This window comes from Pogoniulus pusillus, chromosome Z, assembly GCF_015220805.1.
Source record: "Pogoniulus pusillus isolate bPogPus1 chromosome Z, bPogPus1.pri, whole genome shotgun sequence".
NCBI classification, from domain to species: domain Eukaryota; kingdom Metazoa; phylum Chordata; class Aves; order Piciformes; family Lybiidae; genus Pogoniulus; species Pogoniulus pusillus.
The window spans coordinates 84,782,113-84,800,024 of record NC_087309.1 but is presented as its reverse complement, the minus strand read 5'-3'; the positions used below and the strand labels follow the sequence as shown (position 1 = coordinate 84,800,024).

The window sequence follows — 17,912 nt, the reverse complement described above, 5'->3', positions numbered from 1 at the left end:
TGATGAAGCTGTGTGGTTTTGTGCACGTTTACATATGCAACTGGTCTGCAACCTCCTGTGTTGGAGCAAAGCTTTCTTTTTGTGAGAGAGAATATGAACACACAGATGTACACGCAAATGCAGAAAGAATTGTCGAACATTTGAAATGCTGAACATGATAGATTAGTTGCATGTGCTTTCACATACACAAGCGATGTCTAGAGCACCAGCTGTGGTCACACAAATAACATGCATTTGTAACGTAACTGCTCCATCCACAGGCACGTTTCTGACTGCTGGTGAGCATTGCCTGCTGAAGACTGCCCAGCTCCTTTTTGTTAGTAAACTTCCAAGGAGAAGCAATTTTAAAGCGCAGCAATAGCAACAAATGGTTGCGAACCTGTTTTCTACTAATTGAAGTTTCTAATTCAAGGATTGCTTATTGTAAATGACATTCCAGTCTAATTAACAAGTTCCTCTCTGTGGTAGTTTCTACTTCTAATTCTGATTCTAATGTTTACAGCTTCAAGAGAGACTGATCTCCAACCCATTCAACAGGGCAAGGTTTCTGTACAGAACATGCAGGAAGTACCCAACTTACTAAATTGTTACCTTTTAGTTCATGGGGAATAGTGCAGTCCTTACTGACTTGGCTTTTGCTGGTTGTCTTTAGCTGAGTGCCACCACACGTGCCAGTACACTACTAAACCAGGCAGCACTACTAAGCTCAAGCAAGACATATTAATTTATGTATAATTTTACAAATGCTTTTCAAATGTTTCTCTGCAAGCTTTTCTCAACATTGGTATCTCAGTGACAGAGAAACAGTTATTCCAGTAAGGCTAAGCATAGATTTGGCCTATGACTGATTACAGGAACAAAACAACAAACCTCTGTCAAGGCAGTGATATGCAAAGACTGGATTAGAAAATCACATTATTCCCTACAAACCTCTCTCTTAGGCTTCCTGTTTATACAGGGTTTACAGTTCTTTCAACCAAACTGTACATATACCTTTATCCCTCCTTTTTTAACAAAGCTGCACAATCATGGTTTCACCATGTACCTACTATATTTTTTACTAGGAGAAAGAAAGACAACAGTCTCTTGCACAAAGATTATGGACAAGAATATCAGTCTTGTGGACAACAAGAAGTGCAAATACTTAACAAAACCTGAACCACAGATCCGCAAGTGCAATGAGCAACCGTGCCAGACCAGGTAATAGTGATTTGGTTAGATTAAACTCTAATGTCTAGATGTGAAAAAAACTTAAGACTGCCTCTGGCAAGGAATGTGCAGTAAATACACACATCCAACAGGTGATAATGCAAAATGTAGGGAAAACAGAAACACTGCCTGTTGTTTCTCCTGAGTTTAATGAAAGAGAGCCCTTAAGCACCATGCCTAAATCAATTTTTAGTCAATAAAGCAGCTCATTACATTGCTCAGGAAATGTTCTCACAGACTGTTTTGCACTATGAAATTGAAATTTAAATGCTGCATATATGGATAGATGGATTTAATCTCATGCTTTTAATTAATGATATATTCCAGTGTTTTGTTCAGTCAAGACTTCAGCTCTGAGAGCTTTTAAGTAGTGAATAAATAAACTACTTAATCTGGCTTTCTACACTGATACAACTTGAAGCATAGAAAGTATTGCTTCTCTTTCTTGCCCCCTCCCCCCCCCATCTCTTTGTATGTAGATCAAGACTGTAAAGTTGGAATGGTAAGAGAAGTAAGAGGAACCTTTTTTTATCTGAAGTTCATCCCAGGAGACAGCTGCAGCATGTGCACTGCTGCAGCATGTGCACTGCACACCCTACCTCATTTAATGTGCCTGCAGCCAAGCTGGCAACTTGCTCCATGCACTGGCTGGCCAGCCTGGCACAATGACCCATTGCAGAGTTTGTCAGTCTTTTTCCATATGACAGCTAAGAATTATGACTAAGAAAGTGCCTAGGTATTGTGCAGACTCAGATAAAGAATCTGACATCTTTCAAGGGAGGGGAGAGCAGCTAACAATAATTGACTACCATCCCCAGGAGTAAGTACTTAGTTCTACTGCAGCTATCTCAAGAAGAAGTAGGTGGTATTAAAAAAAAAAAAAGGCAAATTAAATAAAATGCTAATATGCTTGAAGAAAGTATGTAAAAGGAATCAGAAGACATACCTTGGAAAGGATGAATTACTGACCTTGATAAGATGCAATTTAAAATACATTTTAAGTAAGACCTAACCACCAAGACCTAGGTTTGGACTTACCTTGACTAAAGGGTTACACTTTGGAGATTTTATTTGTATTTCATCATACACATACTTAAGCAAACATTAAAATAATTCTGTTAACATCACTATACACATATACACTGAATGGATAGAAATGGAGTAGTCTGATCTTTTTTCTGAAACATTGTCAGCTATAAATATTCTGTACTTTTTCCCAACTTACCAAGCGAAATTTTAAATGTTGCTAAGAGATGTTGTGCTAAGAAATGAAGACAGTTAATCCTTAACATATAGCCGTTTTTTAACACAGTATTAATGATTTTTACATAGCAAGTGTTTTTGTCTTTCAACAGAAAATTAACTCATGCTTGGGTAAGTAGTTGCTTGTTATTGGCACTTGAAGAAGTATCTTAAACTCTACTGCATTATTTTGACAGGCTATGGTTTGTAAATGGATTCTTTGTACTGATAATGAAAAAACTTTGGTAAATGTTTTATTTTCTTACAATAAATGCATGACAGAAGGTTGGAACAGATTTGTTAAATCTTAATTTCCCAAAAACTGCCCATTGCTGTCTCTGTCTCCGGGGTTGCACTTCCATACTGCAATTCTATACCACATCAGTGGTGGAGATGTTTTGGCCATATCCTGGAGCTAAACAACATTTTGGGAAAATCGTATTAGAGAATGATTGTCCTCCAGGTATGTGGATTCTGTCAAGATGCATCAGTTTTCCTTTCTGCTGTGGTTTAAACCATACTACCTGAGTTAGGCCTGACTCTGAGAAACATGAAGAAGTCTGAGTTTTTATACTTCTTCCTGAGCAGTGGAGCCACAGGAGTGATTTTTGTCTTGCAACTAAGTGTTTTCAAGGAGTGCTGGATTTCACATGCATGGTGTGCTCTTGACATAGGGAATAACAGGCTGAGTAGTGATCTGTTATCTTTAAAATATATGTGTACTTTGGAGCTTACCTGATTGGGATTATATGAGAAGTACTATGAAAACTTAGGGACAATGGGCTGGGAAATGAAATTATATGAACATTAACACTTTGTTTCATGTAAAATATGTTAGATTAATAAGTAGTCCATTAACAAAGTGAAGTTAAAAGGAGACAGAAAATATACCAGTAAGTTTTGGGTACTGGAAAGTAAGAGAGTAAGATGATAAAATAGTATTTTTTCCCATCCTGATTTCATGTTACTGCATTGCCTGTATCTCATTGCAGATGGATGATGACAGAGTGGACTCCATGTTCAAGGACATGTGGAAAAGGAACCCAGAACAGACAAGTGGCCTGCACACAGCAGCTCAGAAATGGGACCCTGATCAGAGCTAGGGAAAGGGATTGTCTTGGACCCAAGCCCACTTCAGCACAACGCTGTGAAGGCCAGGACTGCATGACTGTGTGGGAAGCAGGAGTCTGGTCTGAGGTGCTGCATTTACTTATACAAATAGTCCATAGCGAGTATTTATGTCTTACTGTTTTCTAGGAATATGATTTTTTCAGCAGCAAGTGGCACAGCTCAGACTTAATGATTTTCATGGCCCTCATGCAATGATTTGGCAAGGGGATCAGCGGCTAGGGAAATCAGCCATGTAGAACTACTACTTTTTACCTAGTTAATGTCCTGGAACAGTTTATTTTGGCCAGTTTTCAGGCATGTGTAATCAAGTATGTTCTGAGTGTAGTAGTGGGTAACAAGGGGTAAATGGAATTAAGGCTAGCATTTACCAGCTACCAGACCTTGGGTTCAGAGTAGGAACTTCTCTGACATAGTTTGGTAGCAAGGATTGTTTATCAACAAATGGTTGCTGCCATTCTGTTTGAGAGAGGCTATCAGGGGAGCTGCTGTAAAGGATGTTCCCTTTTTCCATCCTCTCACTTCTCACCTCTTTTTCCAAGAACAGCACAAGCAGTAGGCAGAAGGGCACATAAATAACACAGATTTGCATGTGTTGAGTTCTGAAGCACTGCTGTAGAGCACAATGGTTGTTCAAAAAGCTTTAAGATCCTTTAATGTGCATGTCCATTTGACTTTCTTCTTCTAAGCTATAAGGCTTCTGAAAGTAATTGAGTGTGAGGAAAGAAGGGTGTTGTTACCACTGCTGCCTGGGCAAGCCAAAAGGGTTATTTGAAGCTTCTGTCTCCATTTGAAGACCAAATGCAATTCTGACTGCCTTCTGTACCAGAAGCTGTGCTATGGGTCCCTTTCCTCTGGGTTCGAATACAACTAACAGCTTCTGAACGTTGATGCAGTCACTTACATGGGATAGTCTGCTCAGCAGTCCCCCTTACTACCCAAGGGAAAAAGAACTAAAACATAGGGAATGTTTTCAGAGATGAAAAGCAGATGCTAAGGTAAAGATAAGAGAAGTAAAGAGCAGCAGTTTTAAGTTTGGAACACAGGGGTTTATAATGCAAGGGCTGGTTGGGAGAAGAATGGTGTTCATTTACAGAAGTGTGAGAAAGAAACTCAGATTGCTTAGTTGCTTTACTTTAGAGATGAGAAATAAGTAAGCATGTTTTTCTTGGAAGCAATAAATACATTTTGAAGAGTGAGGTGTTTCCCATGGCCATTCCTACTATCACCATTATACTGGAAGCTAGCCATTACTGCTTCCTGGAGTTACAAACAGCTTGGCAAAGGAGAGTTTTGATCTGCAAGCAGTGGGATGATCAAAAGCAGTGATAATGTTTTGAGAAGGAAATGGCATAATTTTTGGCAGTCTAAGTGGTAATGATGGAAAAAAAAAGCCATAGATTAAGACTTTTGTGCAACTAGAAGAGAGTTTTCACATGCTGTAAATGCAGTGATTTCAAATTTTCAAATTCAGTGTAGATTATTGTATAGTTTTAGAATATTTTTTTTTCCATTTTAAATCACTTCCCTCCCCAAAAAAGTAGAGTTTCTCTGAAGTTGCTTTATGTCTCATGAACATTATTTAGATTTTTTTTTCACTGTATTTCCTTTCATTCGTAGGCAAATATTGACTAATATTTTCAGTGTAACATTTTACATCCACTGCACCTAGTTTTTTCCTTAATCAAATAATTTTAATATATTTTTATATTTTTTAGCAATGCAACAATTGTCATTCTGCCCTCTGTTCATTTGTTATTTTTAACAAATCCAGTCGTAGCTTGGGAGTCAGAAACTCACAGAAGTCTCGAAATATTAGTGTCAGCCTGGTAGAGGTCATTAGAAGAGGATAGAATGGGGTAACTATGACTTTTATAGAAACCAGACAAAGACACCTTTTTCCAACAGTGCTCTGTAAAGTGTGGTAAGGGAGTACGTCATCGGACTGTGAGGTGCACCAATCCCCGCAAGAAGTGTATTTTGTCCACAAGACCTAAAGAAGCAGAGGACTGTGAAGACTATTCCAAATGTTACATCTGGAGAACGGGAGACTGGTCTAAGGTGAGTCAGCCTTTGTAATAATGCCTCACAGCGTAAAGCATTTTACAAGCTTTTGTAAGAATTGCTTTTATCAGAAGAGTAGGTAGGAGTCACCCAGCTGAGGGAACAACATGGCTACAAAAGACACCACAGTTTAAACACAGTCACTCTGGGACAGCCATAGTGCGAATAACCGTCAGGAATGTAAAGAAAGTGTGAGGTTAATCTTCAGTATCATGAAATCTGGTATAAATTTACTGCTGTCAGTAGGCAGGCAAACAACTCCAGAAATGGTACTTCAATCTAACCTCACAGTTTGCACATTTTGTTAATTTGTGTTTGCACATTTTATTTTGGTTTCCAATAGGTTACACCCTCCAACCATATAAGGAAGTACCAGAAGCCCTTGACATTTTCACACAGACCATTTCATATTTAGGAATAATGTAATACTGTCTGTTCTGAACACTTGACATAGCTGTCATTACATTATTTCTTGGCATATATGTTTTTATTTCATAGAAGTGCTTAAGCCAAATGGTAACAGAAAATATTAGTTAGATTTGGTGATTGAGTGTGTTATGGGAATGGGATTTTAAACCTTTGATATAGTTTTGAGTCTCCAAAACATGTTGAAATACTGAAACTGAATCTTGTCGTGGTTTTCTCTTGCCATATCCCAGACTACACTTTAGCGGAGAGATTGTAATCTTCCCCCTTTTTTTTTTTCTTTTTTCTTTTTCTTTTTCTTTTTCTTTTCCTTTTCCTTTTCCTTTTCCTTTTCCTTTTCCTTTTCCTTTTCCTTTTCCTTTTCCTTTTCCTTTTCCTTTTCCTTTTCCTTTTCCTTTTCCTTTTTCTTTTCCTTTTCCTTTTCCTTTTCCTTTTCCTTTTCCTTTTTCTTTTTTTTTTTCTTTTTCTTTTTCTTTTTCTTTTTCTTTTTCTTTTTCTTTTTCTTTTTCTTTTTCTTTTTCTTTTTCTTTTTCTTTTTCTTTTTCTTTTTCTTTTTCTTTTTCTTTTTCTTTTTCTTTTTCTTTTTCTTTTTCTTTTTCCTTTTCTTTTTCTTTTTCCTTTTCTTTTTCCCTCCTTGCTTCCCTGCACATAACATTTCTGCATTTGGTCCTGTACATTATTGCAGCACTTTTTCACTTGCTTGTATGGAGAAGCATTTAATGTATTTTTAGTTGTCTTTCATGTGATGTAACAGCTAGAATCAAAAACTAAAGCCAGCAGTATGTGAATAGCCAGTCTTCAAGAATTGGCAGCAAGTACTCTGTGGGCAACTAGTGTTTCAGAGAATTCTGCTTGGCAGCTCCCATCTTGATGGGGTATGATTTGTCAGTATGACATTACTATTTATTCCATAGTCTTTATTTTTATCATATTTAAATAATAAAGGGTAGTGTCAGATGTTGGGGGTTTTTGCAGTGGTGGTCATTTAAAGTGTTGAGAATAACCTTACAAAACTGGAAGATAGCCCCCCACCCCTGCACAAAGTAGTGTAAACATTATTTTTTAAAAACAACAGAAACCAATAACCTTCAGTAGCAGGGTTACTTTTACAGGAAGATAGGTCTGTCAATAAGGTTCAGTATTTGGATTTCTATATCACAGAAATGCAGTAGAAGTCTGTATCATTCAGCACTAAGCACTGCAGGGAGCAGACTATAGAGGAATGCTTTCTTAGTTGATGCTGTTATTCAGATTGGGATTGCTGGGGCCGTGTGATGCTGCTAAGACAGTTACACTGTGTTCCTAGCCCTCTCTAGAAAAATGAGAGTTTTATTCTCTAATTCAGTATTTTTCACAAACATCCATGTCATAAAGTAAAAGAATTTACTTATTCCTGTTTAATTTGACTGACATTTTGCATGTTCTGCATCCCTCCAACTGCCAAAGTTGTCACTTAAATTGTACTTTGAACTTCAAAACTAGATGAGGAAATACTTCACATGAAACTGACAAAACCTTTTGAATAGTTAACATAAAGCCTGACTGTGACTTGTGCAGCTGAGATTTTCCAAGATTTATACCAAAAATAATTCTGCATAGAGACACAAATTCAATTTAAAATATATTTGGATTTCCTTTTTTTATTCACTGTTACTATCCTGTTCCACTGCTAGAGTCCATAGCAACATGAAGTCATGGCATACATACTGTCTGTGATGGCAGAAACAAATGGAAAGCTCAGATAACTGTTAGTCTTTGTTCATTGTTTGTTTCTAACTCATAGATTGAGTGTAGCCTTCTCTGTTCACTTTTTTAACTCTTTAGGATTGTTCTTGACACTGACAGAAGGCTGTTGCTTTGAACAGAGCCAAATTCTTAGAATCATAGAATCAACCAGGTTGGAAGGGACTTCCATGCTCATCCACTCCAACCTATCACCCAGCCCTATCCAGTGAACTAACCTAATGCATAATTTAAAACAAAGGTTAAATTGCACTATTATTGAAATGGTGTCATTATTAATAATCATAGTAGTGATATAATGAAGTAGGTTTGCTTTAAAGGTACAGTCACATGAATATCAAATAATTCTGCTCATTGTTTTAGCAATAATACCAAGTCAAAGAAAATTTTACTGAAGTTTCAAGCTCCAATAGGTCAGTAAACACTTCAGTCCTGCTAGAACTCTAACTTGATTTGGAAGTATGCTGCACAACCCAGGCTGTATGCAGGACTAAACTTAGTAGTAGCTTTTAAATCAACAAGGTGGATCACTATACTTAACATTGCTGTTCTTAGCATCAGCTGGGCCTTCTGAAGAAAATTAGTACAATGAGAAACTAAAGAATATAGGGTCAAACCTTCAGGAGCTTTAGGAACCTAGGAACACTACCAGTTATACTGTCTTTTCTGAGTGATTGCTGTTACTAAAATACTGAAATTAACAATACAAAAGTTACCTTCGGATGAGGAAAGCTCATAGCTACTAAAACACTGGCTCAAGCTGAGTGAAATGAAACACGTGTGAACTGCATGTTTACAGCTCTACCTGGTTTACTATAGAATTTTACATCATTGTAGAAGTCATTCTCCAAAACCCACTTAAGTCTCAAAAGCATGGGATGATCAAAGTACATGTTTGGGGTGCTTTATGTAGGAAGCTGTGTATAGCTGGGTTTTTTTTTCTTTTTTTCTAGAATGTTTAGAACATTGATGGAATAAATGAAGCATGAGAGGCAGGGTGAATTTTGGAAGAGAGAATAATTTGAAGAGTGTGTTTTGAAAATTATTAAAAGCTTAAGTTTGATATATTAGACCAGAAGACACTGGAGACATTCAGCAGAGGATAATAGGATCATACACTGGACACAGAGTAGAACTTAAGACCAGCTATTTATAAGATGAAGAAATACAAAGTACGCCTATATAGCAGAACAAAGAAAATAATGTTATATAAGTTCTAACCAGACCTTTAAGTATGGAAGCTGGAAAGAGGGTGTATTCTGTAGAAACCAAATAAACAGCAACAGCAATCAGGGATATTTTAAAATAGTATCTCTGTGTTAGTTCAGAAGTGCAGAGGAGTCAAATATGACATGGAGTTCACTTAGTCCATGGCCTGAAGAAGTGAAAATGGGGAACAAATATAGATAATTTTTTCCAGTGAGTCACAAAAATGATTGGGAGTGGAACATGTTCCATATGAGGAGACACTGAGGGAGCTGGGTCTCTTTAGTTTGGAGAGGAGGAGACCTTATTAATGTTTATAAATATGTGAAGGTTTAGAGTGCCAAGAGGATGGAGCCAGGCTCTTCTCAGTTATGCCCAATGACAGGACAAGGGGCAATGGGTGGAAGTTGAGGCACAGGAAGTTCCATGAAACATGAGGAGTGAAAAACCACTGTGAGGGTGCCCAGGGTGGGTTACAGAGTCTCCCTCTCTGGAGATATTTAAAATCCACCTGGATGCATTCCCGTGTGATCTGCTGTAGTGGTCCTGCTTTGTCAGAGGATTGGACTAGATGATCTTTCAAGCTCCCCTCCAGCCCCTAACATTCTGTGATTCTGTAATCTGAAGCAACTGCTTAATTTTCACACCACTGAGTTGCAGAGTTCATCATAGGCTATTCAAAATTATTTAAGACAGTACCTGAGATATCCTCTAGAAAGTGGGGGAAGTGAGACACAGTGAACCCAATAGGTCACAGAGAGATATCCGTATTGAGTGGTGTAATAAGCAGCTGTCAGTAGCATGGAATGCTTCTCCTCTGTCCCAATGAATGAACATGAAGAACATGTGAAAATCTATCTATTTTTTCTCATTAAAATATTCCAATTTGCCTCAAATTAACACAGAATACCAGACTGGATTTGAAAGGTAATTATGGACAGATACTGTGTTAGCACTTGAACTGCATTACCTGTAAGTGAGGCTGTATTAGAAAAGAATAACTAACCTGAGAGATGACAGTATGTAACAGAAGCCCCATGCTTAAGCAAGACTGTAGAGCCACTGTCTCACTGCACAAGGTACAGCATGCTACAGGGTGCCCTCTATAAGAATGGTATGGGGAAAGGAGAGTCACACAGCCATTGTTGTGCCTGTGCCTTCATCAGTTCATGGGAACTGCTCAATAGAAGCATTATCCTATGTCCACTGCTTTGCTATGTGCTTTCTCAGAAATGCCTACTAATTTTTGTTAAGGGCTGCTGAGATCTTCGAACTATGAGGCTTCTGGAAGGCTAATGCATAATCCAGCAGGCAGGTACCTTTACCACTAAAATCTTTACTATCCTCTGCTACTTAAGTACTACAATGCAGAACTTTGTAGCTGAACTAGCAGGATCCATATCCCACAGTATCCTTCAGAATAAGTAAGAGAAGTAACACTAATCATCCCATTGGCATCCTTGTGCTGACACTCTTGTTCAGTCAGACTCAAGTCTGAAAAGCTTATTTACAACAAAATTTGGGCTTTCATTTTACTGGGACTATCCTGACCATCAGAGTTTTGGTGTCTCAGGAGCTGTGTTGAATTTCTATGCAAAAAAATACCATGCACATAATATAAAGAAGTATAAAAGGAATTAATGGAAGTAGAAGTTACGTTGGACAGCAAAGGAGGTGATAAGACAAACAAAAGCAAGCATCTTCTACTTCATCTTCTCAAAATCTAACTAAACTGCAATGAACATATTGTGCATGTACAGCCCATTCTACTGAGGATCTCCAGCCTTTTTAAAACAACTGATTGTGTACCTGAGTCTGCATTTTAAGCCTATCTCAGTACACAAACTGGAAAACAATGCAGTCCATACAACTTTTGGTAGCTGATCCCACAGTCTGGAGGAGGACACCAACTCCTTGACATTTGAACCACATATTTTTTTATCTTTTCAGGGTAGTTTTTTGCTGCATATTCATTACTGTAATTTCTGGTTTATGTTCTTTTTTGCTTTTGCTTAGTGATACAACCTTGATACATAATTTCACTGGTCTATTCATGATAATGCCTAGTTTTTTTTCTCTGATAGCTGACAAGTCATAGAATCATAGAATCAACCAGGTTGGAAGAGACCTCTGAGATCATCCAGTCCAACCTGTCACCCAGCCCTATCCAGTCAACTAGACCATGGCGCTAAGTGCCTCATCCAGTCTTCTCTTGAACACCTCCAGGGATGGTGACTTCACCACCTCCCTGGGCAGCCCATTCCAATGGCAAATCATTCTCTCTGTGAAGAACTTCCTTCTAAAGTCATTCCAAATCTGTCAATGTGAGCAGGAGAATTGAACTTCATAGTCCACTCATGAGACACAGTCCAGTAGGCATCCCTTTGCTTAGCGTATCTCCCATCTCTGAGATACCTACTCTTTACAGAGGTTTTCCACAGCATCTTTGCCAGCATGTAACTTATTTAGCTAGTTCACTTTGGTCCTATTAGAATCTGTGTATTCCTTCTACTTCTGTGTGGTCTAATTCATTTTTATGTGTTGGAAAACTTTTTTTTTTCTTTCATGTAATTCTTAATCCTGTCTTTTATGCAGTTAATGCTGTTTCAGGTGTTCATTCTTGTGATAATTTTTTGTCACAAAGGTATTTATTGCTGGAGTTTATTGGGGGTTTTGAGGGGTTTTTTTTGTGTGTGTTGTTGGGTTTTTTTCTGTTGTTATTTTGTTCTAATTTGTGTGATTCCTACTTTTCACTGTTACAACTTACAAGATGAAAATACTTTTTAAATGTAATTAGTAACTAATTATTGAAAAGTTCATTTAAATAAGTATTTCAAATCAAGGTCTGTTATTTTTTACTGGAAAGACACAAATAAAATAGCCACTTAATATTCTTCATATACCAGTTTTAAAGAATTACAAGCAATGTTACATATTCTTAAGCAGTGTAAGAAATAGGTACTTTAATTCTTTATCTGTGCAGTTTCAGGTTGCTGGGTTTAGATTTGTGTTTAATCTCCAGATTTCCTTCATCCTATCATGCCACAAATACTCCAAATACTCTTGATACAGAACAGGGTTCTGTATCTTTCTAATTTTATCACAGCATAACAATTCAGGTCAACATTGTGTATCTACTGGGTCCCTAATAGCACACTCAGAACAGTCATGCTTTTGAGTGTCTTCGTTATAAATAATGAAAGTTTTGGACTTCAGTGTGGTTTTCGTACTAATAGAGCAGTTAGAGTAATGGGATGGTTTGGGTGTTCCCCACCCCCTCACGCTTTGGAAATCAACCAGACTAGACTCAGCTGGCTCTGGAAATTGAATGAAGCTTATTCTTTACAGCTTAGCAGAATATACAAGCAGATATGCACAGTATGTACAGTTATATACAGAAATATACAAGGTGAAAGGTAATACAGAAACACAATTCCCTTCTCAGAAACCTGAGTCCCCAGGAGGAGCTCCCAACCACCCCTTCACCTTCCCCCTACCCCTCTCAATCTTACCCCAGTCCCAAGGAAGAATGGAGGTTTGGCCAGGGGGTTAGGAATCAAAGTGGATTAGTCAGAGAAACAGAGGGTGAGGTTAGAGAGAGAGATGCAGCTTGGAGCTCCCCAGCAGGAGTAGTAGTGCCTTATCTATGTTTTGATTCCTGTTTTTATACATCTCAGCAAGCCTATGAGTGAGGTAGACATCAGCCTTGTTTTCCTTTTACAGCCTGTAACCTAGTTCTTCTCACCAAAACATTCTAGCTAGGCTCAAACTAGCACAAGTAATTTTCTGGAAGTGTTTAGACATTTTGAAAAGTAACTGGTGAAAGTTTTATTGATAGTTTTAAGTTATTTTTCTCCTTCATTTTCTCTGTTTCTCTTTCAAGGTTTTTATTTCAAAAATAATTACCCATATGTTGGATGGTGGTACTTCAGCTAAAAATAAAAGTCCTTTGGATTCAGTTCCCTTAAAAACTTTCCTTCCTTTTTGTTGTTTGCTTTGGGGTTTGGTTGTTTGGGTTCTTGTTTTGTTCATTTGTTTAATTTGTTTTTCTTTTGTTTTGTTTAGTATCTTTCATATCCATTTAACTGTTACCTACTACCACTTCAGATCTTCAAGAGATACAGTGCATAGAAGTAAGGGGTGAGCCCTTTTGCTTACCATAAGACTAGAGAAAGGAGAATGCTACATAGTGTGATGCTGTTTAAAGATAATTAATTTTATGTAATACAAACCATCTCTTTGACACATGCTTCTTCTATTTCACAAAAATGAATAGATAAAGTAGTAGAAATTTTTAAGATAAATGTGTTTCTTGGAGTTTTTTTCCTCCTCCTATGACATGTTCTTTATGTCCTCAACATTTCTTTTCATTAGAAATGCCAGAATCCTTTAATTACACTTTTGTGATGATGAGCTGTGCATTTCCCTGGGAGGCTTTCTATAGAGCAGCCAGGCCAGCACTGTGATAGATGCTAACATTACATTATGTAGTTAAAGGCAATTTTTTCAAGTGTTCAGTTTGAAAAAGAGGAGGCTGCGGGGAGACCTCATTACTGTCTACAGCTACCTGAAAGGATGCTGTGGAGATGCTGGTGCTGGTCTCACAGGTAAATAGTGATAAGATTAAAGGGAATGACATAAAGCTGCAACTGGAAAGGTTTAGACTGGACATTAGGAATCTTTTTTTTATAGGAAGAGTGGTCACATATTGGAATGGGCTGTCCAGAGAAGTGGCACAGTCACCAACCCTGGATGTGTTTAAAGGCCGTTTGCGTGTGACACTTGGGGATATGTTTAGGGTGAACCTTCTAGAGCAGGCATATCAGTTGGACTTGGTGATCCTAAGGGTCTTTTCCAACCTGAATATTTCTGTGATTCTATGATTCTGTTTGGTATTGTCCAGGTCCAGAGAACAGAGATTAACAATATCTCTCTCCAGAGGAGCAAGATCTATTCTTAGGGATTTCTGTGTTGTGAAATTAAGGCGCAAGTGGACCATATTTCACCACAAGACTATTTATTAAAGGATACAGTTGGACAAAACAGAGGGAGAGAGAGGGAAGGAGGAGAGAGAGAGATAAAGAGAACGATGGAGAAGAAGAGAAGAAGCAGGGAAGGAAAAGAGCTGGGATCATATTGCCCTCAGTCGCAGATAGGGAGGGAGAGAGAGAGAGATGAGTGCGTGGCCCAGGGATGATCTTCTGTGGAGTTCGTCAGGGGTTCTGGTGGTGGTGCAGCTCTGGTGGTCTGGTGGAGGTCCACCCTTGGTAGTCTGGTAGAAGTGCACACCTGGTACTCTGGTAGAAATGCATCCTTGGTGGTCCGGTGGAGGTGCCACCCTTTGGCGGGCATCCTCCTGTTTATTCTACATTCTTCTGCTCGGTGTCCAGCTGCAGCTCCCCAGGAAATCTTCCTGTGTATCCTCATGCATTCACAGGGGTCCAGCGCCACCGGGGAGAGGGCCTCTACCTCCTCCCTGGCTGTGCCTGTCCATACCCTGAATACACATCAGCCTTTTCTCTTCGGGGTAGCTGAGATAAGATGTAAGATTCCAGCCAGGCTGAGGTCCAGGAGTTTCCAAGGCGCTGTCTGTTCATTTGCATCCCTGAGCTTTCGGCCAAGCACCGAGTCTGAGTCCCGGAGGTTAACAAAGGCAATATTTGTCTTTGTTGATTAGGGAGAGACGATGCAATCTTTATCTTTGTTGATGAATAAGAGAGAGGATATCCTTTAGGCTTTCACAGTAGTTGCAATCAGTGGAAAGTCATCTTCTGCCAAAACACTACACAGTGATATCTCAGATATGAAAGTATGAGATATAACAATGTCTCATTGATCGCTAGGCACAAGATACAATACTGTCTTACTGACCACTAAGCACTAAAGGACATAATATATACAGGATGCCACATAAATGGCATTTTGCAAAGTGTTGGCAGTGTAACAGTGAGTCTAATCCACTATCTGTGAATGCTATCACAGTTACGAGTTGCATCTGTACAAGCAGTTTATCACATGCCTCTAAAAATAATTATATCCTCGTTTTTTGTTGTTTTTGTTTGCTTGTTTTTCTGATGACATACATTAAAAGTAACATACATCCTTAGGCAAATGTTTAGGCTCTTTAGAATTAATAAAATGTCTGTAAAGACATTGAAAGCCAGACACAGTTCTTTGAAGATGCCATTGCTTGGAGTTGCTTGTCTGCCTGGCTGGAGCATAATAACTGTAAAGGACACTTTGCTTTGACTCTCATCTGACAATATAAGAACCATCACATATCTACTTTATCAGGAGAACTAAGTTAATACTTAGTTTCAGCTTTGTATTGGTATTGCCTTTAGAAACCATGAAGGAGAAACAGAGTTTACAGAACTGGAAACAATTTAATGGTTGTCCTTTAGATCTACAAATTATAACACTCTTTGGTAAATTTAAACAGTATATCAAGTTTAAGCTTAACCAGAAATACACATTCCATTGAGCATCTAAGAAAAAGATATACCTCTGCATCTGTAACAGCATTACTGGTTTTTCTATGAGAAAAAAGTGTTTATAGCTTCCTTGATCTGGAGTGGGAATAGTGAGGGTAATGAGAGGCTGCAGCACAGTCTTGGTTTTATGGATCCAGACTCCAGGTTATCATACATGATTTTTTTTCAGCTTTATCACAGTATCACAGTATCATCAGGGTTGGAAGAGACCTCACAGATCATCAAGTCCAACCCTTTACCACAGAGCTCAAGGCTAGACCATGGGACCAAGTGCCACGTCCAACCTTGCCTTGAACAGCCCCAGGGATGGTGACTCCACCACCTCCCCGGGCAGCCCATTCCAGTGTCCAATGACTCTCTCAGTGAAGAACTTTCTCCTCACCTCCAGCCTAAATTTCCCCTGGCACAGCTTGAGGCTGTGTCCTCTCATTCTGGTGCTGGCCACCTGAGAGAAGAGAGCAACCTCCCCCTGGCCACAACCACCCCTCAGGTAGTTGTAGACAGCAATAAGGTCACCCCTGAGCCTCCTCTTCTCCAGGCTAAACAATTCCAGCTCCCTCAGCCTCTCCTCGTAGGGCTGTGCTCAAGGCCTCTCCCCAGCCTCGTCGCCCTTCTCTGGACACGCTCAAGCATCTCAGTGTCCCTCCTAAACTGGGGGGCTCAGAACTGAACACAGTACTCAAGGTGTGGTCTAACCAGTGCAGAGTACAGGGGCAGAATGACCTCCCTGCTCCTGCTGACCACACCATTCCTGATGCAGGCCAGAATGCCATTGGCTCTCATGGCCACCTGGGCACACTGCTGGCTCAATGATGATGTTTAATTGTCACTTAAAAAATTTTGGGAACCTAAGTATTTTTCTGAAAAATAATATAATCATAATCAGATACCTATTGTGGAGGAAAGAAAAATCTTCATGACAAACACTTTTAAGTGTGTAAAGCTGGTGGAAGAATCCAGCAGGGAAAAAAAGTCCCTTCCCCTTTGCTCTTTTCTGGTTCCAGGGGGAACCACACCTGTCGTGTGTGCCACATTAGAAAACTTCAGTCCTGCAAGAAATTTCCCCTCCAAACTTCAAGGGTCTTTTGCCTATTCCTTGCATTGTCTGGTAATCAGTTTCTTGCATCATCAGCCTTGCATGAGATTCTTGTTCCACCAGTAACTCTTTAAGCAAGCTTCCTAAATTAACCAATCAGTGTAACTATCCTAACAAAACCAACTGGTTTCTTTGGCCTAACAAGGTTTTTAAAACAAGAAGTGTGTGACTCTTTCATTAGTTTCCCCAAGAATTACACTGGGAAACTGAACCTGCCTATCAAATGCCATTATTGATTCATAGTAAATGGGTAATGATATCTTAAGTAATATATTTTTATATACTGTCCTAGGAAAAAAATGGGATTTATTGTTCCATTATTAATTGTATTAGACAAAATTCAACATGATTTTCTTCCACCAGTTTTGCTTGTAGACTTCCAGTTGCTTCTTGTCTTATTACCAAAGATCTGAATTGTTCTGCATGGGAAGCTAACAGGGAATTATGTTTTTTTTTAAATAAAAAGAAAGCTAAAAGAAAGGTCTGTCTCCTTGAGATAAGGTGAGTATTTCCTCCATAGAACACCACCCTTAGCCTAACTTATCAAAGGTGTGCTGGAGCTCTGTCCATCTTACTTTAAAATCTTCACTTTGCAACCTTTATACAGTACTAACTCTTACTCCATAAAAAGGTGTCATAAAGAAAAATACAGAGAGGAGAGAGGGAGAATTAAAAGAAAAATAAAATTAGTAAGGACACTCAAGCTTGCTAAACTTAGGACAGACCAACAGCAGATTTTTTTCACCTAAATTTAGTACAAATGCTGAATTTTAAATTTGGCATTCACGTACTGAGGTGTTGGGTGTGTCAGAAATGAGAGAAGCAGAAAGATCTTCCCAGAAGTTATGCGTGGGAGAACTCAAGTCTCCATCTCAAGTTTTCATCCATTAGTGCCTCCTTTTTATATTAGTTACAATATTCACAAAAAGCTGTAATATTTTTTAAGTGCTTATATAAACTGCAGATTATTTGTTTTATTTAAGTAACCTTTGAGACTATTGCTAAACTCAATATAAAGTCTGTTGCAAACAAATACACCACTTCACCTACTACTTGACTTCAAAAGCAAACGTCTTAAAAATACAAGCTTCACGGAAAGACTGCAAATGTGTCAGCAAATGTGAACCCTGTTGCTGAATCTGATCATTTGCTGTCCTTGTTTCATGCCCACTTTATGAAAACGTTGAAACTGCTTAACTGCTGGAACTGATGAACCTATACATACATGATTAGGAATGCTCTGCTAATAATTTCCAGTAGAACTCATCACTGAGTTTCCTTATGAGTACACTGCTCTCCACTTT

General features: G+C 38.7%; 1 protein-coding gene across 4 annotated transcripts in view; it reads left to right on the top strand.

Moving 5' to 3' along the window:
- Positions 1-17,912, top strand: part of ADAMTS19 (ADAM metallopeptidase with thrombospondin type 1 motif 19) — a 189,406-nt gene that overhangs the window by 160,938 nt on the left and 10,556 nt on the right. For all 4 annotated transcript variants that reach the window (XM_064140285.1, XM_064140284.1, XM_064140287.1 and 1 more), the window contains 3 exons: positions 1,065-1,200; positions 3,444-3,648; positions 5,488-5,640. In XM_064140285.1, the coding sequence (XP_063996355.1) occupies positions 1,065-1,200; positions 3,444-3,648; positions 5,488-5,640 (494 nt within the window). The remainder of the gene's footprint in view (positions 1-1,064; positions 1,201-3,443; positions 3,649-5,487; positions 5,641-17,912) is intronic.